Genomic DNA, 6783 nt, shown 5'->3' with positions numbered 1-6783 from the left:
CACATATACACACACACACACACACACACACACACAGCATCTTTTGCGGGAACTCACCTTGGCGACACTCGGGGCAGCATTGACCTTCCAGGGTGACGACCAGGGAGCCCGGCAGGCAGGTGGGACAGGAGCGCAGATAACAAGTTACCTCGGCATCGCGGCATTCACACTCCCGGCAACTGTTATCAGTCCATCGAGCCAGGTCCTGAGAGAAGACAGGACAGTTAGAGATAAAGGGAATGAAGTAAAGGAAAGAGAGACAGTTTATCAGACCTGGACATGGTGAATGCAGAGGTTGAAGTTTGTATGCATAAATTGCAACTGTGGCAAATATATTTACTGACAAAATGTCAGAAACACCAAAAAACAGAGGATTTTATTTTTAATTTGAAGAAACAGAATTTCAATCAAAAAGGAGGCCATGCAGACCAGGCATAAAGGAGAATTCTAACAAGCTGCATGTGTCAGCCGTAAAAGAAGCCAGTAACGACTGATATTTTCAAAGCAGAACTTTACTGCCAGAGGCACACAGAGGACAGATAGTCAGTCACGCGGCAGGAACGTCCCTTGCAAAAAAAAAAACGATTTACCGCTAAAGAGTAAAACGGTTTTAATGAACCATGAGGATGGTTTCCTAACAATCGGGTGGCAGGTCAATGCTCAGAGACAAGGACAGAGGCTTTAGATCACAGCACTGAATCAAAACTTTTCAGACTGAAAACTAACCAGCAACGTAAACTTCTTTTTTTTTATAGCAGGACTCTGATTCCCAAACCACTTGTGTCCAACAACCCTATCTGAGAAGAGCACAAAACATGCAGCCCTGAAAGATAGAGGAAAGAGATCTGCAGGCTTGGGTGTGTGACACAGTTAACCTGTCGGTTAATTATCTGTTCCATCATTATCTACCGTATTTCCCAGACTATATGGTGAATCAGCAGACCTTCTGTTATCGAAAGTAGAAAGCACATCTCCAATTCACTCATCTATCAGGCAACCTGAGGCTTTTCCTACAATGCTAAAAAACAAAACAAAGGCCAACATAAACTTCTAGCAGCTAAACTTTATTATGGACAATTACAAAAAATGTTTGCCAATTGTTATTAATATTTTTATTGTTATTTAAAAGGGGCAGTTTATCCTCAAATCAAAAATACATATTTACCATCTTACTTGTAGTGCTATTTCGATATCAATCTAAATCGTTTTAGTGGGATTTTCACAGCATGGGAGATATTGGTCGTAGAGATGTCTGCCTTCAGCCTAATATAATGGAACTGATGGAACTCGGCTTGTGTTGCTCATAGCCCCCAAAAAGTACAATTAAAAAAGTCAACAGCTCTTTCCAGAAATTATGACTTGTTACTTGAGGTAATTCACAGATCTGGTTGTGAGCAGTAACTTTTATGTAGGAACTATTACTCTTCCAAACAACACCCGCCAACCTAGCACCCCCACAGAAGGAGGCGTACTCATGGATGGTTATAAACAGGAATAACATAATTTAAATACTTTAAACCAAAACAATTTACAACATTTTATACAGTTTGGAGCAATCAAGTCTTGGAACAGACAAGTGAAAATGGCATTATTTTCTTTTTGCCTGCTTTAAATAGCTTTTTAATGTGCTTCTAAATCAGCTGAAAGATAAACATAGTGCATTGTTCTTGCTCATTAATTTTCCCTACTATGATTTTTCTTGTCACTTGGGAAGTAGTAATCTTGCAACAAACCTGCTCCTTCAACTTTTCAGTCAAACCTTTCAAAGTGAGTGAAGATAGTATGTATGTATTTATGTGCGTAGGTGTGGAATAAGTATGCAGTATCCATTTTTTTGTTTATTTACTACTGGTAAGATGAAGTCCTCGGGGAGACAAGGATAATCTATTGGAAAGGCATAATAGCACTCATTACACTCGCTGCAAGCCTCGGCCTTGGCTGGCTGTCCTGCAGCATTTAATAAGCATTCCCCCTTGCCTGAAATGTAAAAAAAATTATGCATTTTGGGTTCTGTCCGCTTATGAATAAGGACGTTGACTGCAGTTTTATATTACAGCCAAAAGTAATCCGATTGGTCTGTTCTAAAACACATATTTACTCTGTGTCACTGCAAGTTCCATTCTCAGTTTATTTTCATATAGTTATATACCAGCTTAATATTGTAATATGTACTGTATTTTGAAGCAGCCTCCTCTGCAGTGACATTTTGTGCCACTTACTTTATTTTTTCTTCTGAGAATAAAGACTTAACAGAAGCCCTGTGGTGTTTCACCCACACAGTTTGGATTTCTTGCCTCATTTAACAATATTCCTCTCATGCATACATATGGAAGCAAACTCAAAGTTAAATAAACAAAATACCTTGTAGGATTTCTCCTCGTACAAACAGGAAGGTTTCACAGAGGAACACTCCGGGCAGCACTTTCCTGGCAGGTTAATGAGCTCTGATCCCTAAAAATATAGAAGAAAAAAAATCACCAACATTTGATAGAGTCCCAGTAAAAGTACAGTCTTTCCACCAAAAGTTGCAGTTTTTATAGTCAGGAACTAAAGAACATTTTTGTTTCATAGGCATAATAAAAAGCAGTCTATATGTAACATTTAATTTGACTGGTTTTCTTAGAAATTTTTTAACCTTGGTTTTCTCCTTCAGTTATCTGCAGTTTCTCCAGTTATCTGAGTCAGTCTAATTCTATTCAATTTCAATGATCAAACGTCAGTTCATTAATTTTAGTTAAAAAACTTAACTGAAAATGCACATTCATTATTACTAATTTCAAATGTGCAATTATCAGTGGTGCAATTATTTGGTAAGATAAATGAAAGAGACAACAGATTTGTGATTAGGCTATACATACAGCTACATGTCAATGTTTTATGTTAACGTAGCATTGCCAGCAATCTCTTGGTTTGGGAACCCTGTATCTCTATGATGTAAATATTGCAGGAGTCCACCACGTATATTTATTACGTTGTTGGCTCAGCCGGTAGACCATGTATGCATTTGATAAGAATTTAAACAATAAAAATATCTAAATTGGGGTTACACGCTTTGCACATTGCAAAGGCAATTGGCCACCAATGCAATTTTCTGATGCTAAGATCTCCTTACAGGACCATTACAGTACATTTCAGCACCTTGGTGTAGGGCTGGGCAATACAGTATATCAATATTATATTGATATTGGGATACAAGATTAGATACCGTCTTAGATTTTGGATATCATTATATCGTAATATAGAGATGTTTGGTCCAAAATATTGTGATATTTGATTTTCTCCATATCGCCCAGCTCTACCTTGGTGGCACCACAGGGAATCATAACCCTGCTCTACTATAACTGTACCTCAGTGCATTTCTCAGGCTTATTGACGCAATCATGTCATTAAACCCATAACCTTCGCGTATCCGTTGCACACACGCACACGCACACACACGGTAAAAACTGCATGACTGATTTTCTTAGCAGAGTGACCTTGCTCAATTCAGAGCTGGACAAATGCCAATCACACTACTTACAGTTAATGACACTTACCAGCTGTAATTATCACCATACAACATGATTAATGAGGGCATATTTGGTCATGGCAGGGGGTATTAAAGTAATATTATTTAAAAAAAAACATTGGGAGAGGTGTTCAGTCAACGAAGCGCCAAGCTCAAAGTGGGTCATCTTACGGATAAAAGTAACTATGGGAACACCAGCTAACCTCAGCAAATGCTTTGTTTTGTCCCAAAAAACTCCCACGTCCAACGTCCTACATTTCAAACTGGGCCAAGTCTGATAAGCATGTCTTTAAATGAAGACTACAACTGATGCTTCTGTTGTGCTCACAGGCTGATTTGACGTGGGGATGGTATTATTGGGTTAAAAGATGTTGCATTCAGGGAACGCCTTCTAAGTGTGACGTAAGGTTGATGTACATGTAGATGCATTCTAGCTGAGTGTCTTTTTGGGTCTAGTGCTGAATTTATAATGCAAGTTTACAGTACCTAACAACTGTTATGTTTTTTGCTGCTGTGCCCGGCTTCCACATAGATCATTATGGTTTCATACTGTCTTTCAATTGACTTCATCTTAAGTGAGTGAATTATCTTTGATGGAAGCAGCCAACCTTGTAACCTCAAATGATCACCCAATTCTCCCATTCCAACCAATCTCCTAAATACCTATGGAGATGAGAAGTTACATCAGACCTTGTAAATTGGTAAATTTTACTGCAACAAATTACACTGACTGTAGTAAACTGTGAACAAAGTAACAGTGACAACTTCAATCAACTTTTTAGTGGCCCAACTTCAAGGCCAGGAAATGGGATTTCTGGGTGCTGACATGTTGCATTTTGGGTGAAAGAGAATGTGGTAGAAAAGGTTAGAGCAGGTGGAGTCTGCAGGAAAAGAACCCTGGGTATATAGATTATGTTCCACTCTGACTCTTTATAAATTAGCAATAAAGCACAGAAAATATAAACTCTTGTAGGTTACGCATATTTGTATTCTCACATGGAAAACAAGTATTGGGGTTGCTTAGTGCAATATAGATTTACACTATATTTAGTCGAGTTTCAACTAGTTTTGCACTGAACCCTTCGCTTCCAAAGGACTAAACTGTCTTTAGCTATGATGAGGGAAAAAATGGGATGAGTTTTATATTTACAAGTGTTTCTAAAAGAATAGCTGCACTACATTCAGAAATATTGTACTCTAAACTCACGCACTATAACTGGGTAGAGTTCAAACCAGCAAAGTTAGACGACAAAGGAGGAACTCAAAATATCAAAAGATCACAATTTATTATCATCATTGCATTCATGATGCAGCCTAGCATACTAACTTATATAGGCAACGTAGGGCTAGTTTAAACTTGGTCAGCTAGGTTGCTTAGCTAACGGACATAACTTTGCTGATACTTTACTGATATCTTACCTTTTTACTTTTTCAATAGTTATCAATCTAAGCAGGTTATCAAGTCAATGTAATTTGTATGTAACTCAATATCACAAATTTGCAAGGTAAACAGAAGACAAACGAAATTCACGTTAGAAGGCATTCTACTAAGAATGTGCTGCCAGATGACAGAATGCATTGAGGCAAAAGTTTAGTCAGGCTCAACTTTTTAGCTCTTTGACTCGGCTAAACAAAACGTAATCAAACCAAAAAGTCTTTCCAACATTTGAAGGCAGTTATGCCCTCAAGGAAAGGTTTGTAATAATAAAATGAACAGCTATAGTTTCCAAAGATGAGGCCAGATTAAAGACCTTTTTTTTCTTTTAAGCTCACCTGCGGGCATTCAACACGACCACACTCAGCCCTCTGGCAGATGACCTGACCCCGGTTGCAGGTACAAAATTCACAGCCCGTGCTGTTCCACAGGTCTCCATTGTAACGCACCGTGCCCTCATACAGGCAGCTTTCCTTGGCAGCGGCGCATTCATCACAGCACTGACCAACACGCTTTACTCTGGTCTGGCCCTGCAAGAAAGCACGGCAGCGAGTTTAGGTTTGTGTTTGTTTGGTTTTCAAGTACAGTACAGATGACAGGAATGAAGGAATGCAAACTGTGAGAAAAGACAGAGAAAATCCAAGGGGCTTAGAAAAATGCTGTTTTTTGGTTGTGTAAGTGTTTCAACAAAAGGGTAAGAGGATGATGCAGAGAGTGTGTGTTGCATTATTGAAGGAAATATATACATATACCCACACATGCAGTTTAGACGAGACATCTCTTACTGTACGACTTTACTGAGAATTTGAGATTCTCTGTATCTTACAAAGACAGCTCAAGTAACTACAGAACACCTTTTTTACCTTCATAAGTCTCTCCATTTATTAACAGAAAAGGTAGTTATTAGCTCAGTTTTTTTCTCATTGTATCTGCTTATTTCAGAGTGGTGGTTTTGAGGCTTTGAGTCCACCTGAATCCTCTCCTCTTTTTTCTATCATCATCAGTGAAGAGAATGGGCTGAGAATATGCTTAGGTAAAATTAAAAAAGGAAAAATTTAGTGAAAGAGCAAAGTGAAACTTGGTAAAAAAAAAAAAAAAAAGTCTGTATAAGTCGCAGCTCCAGCATCACTTGTAATATAAAGAAAACATTTTTATTGTAAGAATGGGAGTGTTCTTATATTACAAGTGATGCTGGAACTTTACTCTGGCTTCCGTAAAGGATATATTTTAAAATGCTGCTGCTAGTTTATGAATTAATTTGTGGCTTAGGGCTAACATACATTTTTGATGTGTTAAACTCAGTTGGGCCTTAGATCTTTAGTCGGGTGGTCGCCTCCAGTCAGAACATAACACACACCGAAGATGCATTTAGCTTTTCTGATGATCTTAAATATTCCACAACTTTTGTTCATTTAAAATCCAAATTTAAAACTTGCTTTTTCCTTGTCCATTTCTCTATTACTGCAATGCTACTACTTTCTTTCAATTTCATCTTTTATTTTACTTGTCACTTGTATTGGCATTATTATGCTTGTCTGTACGTGGCCCGTTCATGTTTGTGCGTCTGGATTTTGTTTTATCCTCCTCTCCGACTTAACAAACAAAACTAACAAGAGTTCCAGCACAGAATGGATGATGCAAGCGAAAATTTGCATACAATTAACAATTAAATGTCAGCCTGTGTGTCAGACTGAGAGCAGAAGACATTTATGTGGGGTCTTGCATAGTTAAACGTCTCTGCATCAATTAGAGTTTCAACAAAGAGACAAATTTATAAAGAGGATTTTGTACAAAACTGAATGTGTGTGTGTGCGTGTGTGCGTGTGTGTGTGTGTGTGTG

General features: G+C 38.2%; 1 protein-coding gene across 2 annotated transcripts in view; it reads right to left on the bottom strand.

Annotated features, from left to right (window-relative positions):
• fras1 (Fraser extracellular matrix complex subunit 1) overlaps positions 1-6783 on the bottom strand; it is a 242061-nt gene that overhangs the window by 140883 nt on the left and 94395 nt on the right. For both annotated transcript variants that reach the window (XM_032515432.1, XM_032515434.1), the window contains exons 9-11: positions 5282-5473; positions 2362-2451; positions 58-205 (exon numbers count right to left, since the gene is read on the bottom strand). In XM_032515432.1, coding sequence (XP_032371323.1) covers positions 58-205; positions 2362-2451; positions 5282-5473 — 430 coding nt within the window. The remainder of the gene's footprint in view (positions 1-57; positions 206-2361; positions 2452-5281; positions 5474-6783) is intronic.

Source organism: Etheostoma spectabile, chromosome 5, assembly GCF_008692095.1.
Source record: "Etheostoma spectabile isolate EspeVRDwgs_2016 chromosome 5, UIUC_Espe_1.0, whole genome shotgun sequence".
NCBI lineage: Eukaryota > Metazoa > Chordata > Actinopteri > Perciformes > Percidae > Etheostoma > Etheostoma spectabile.
Note: the sequence above shows the minus strand (reverse complement) of the source record. Positions and strands in the feature narration are given on the sequence as shown.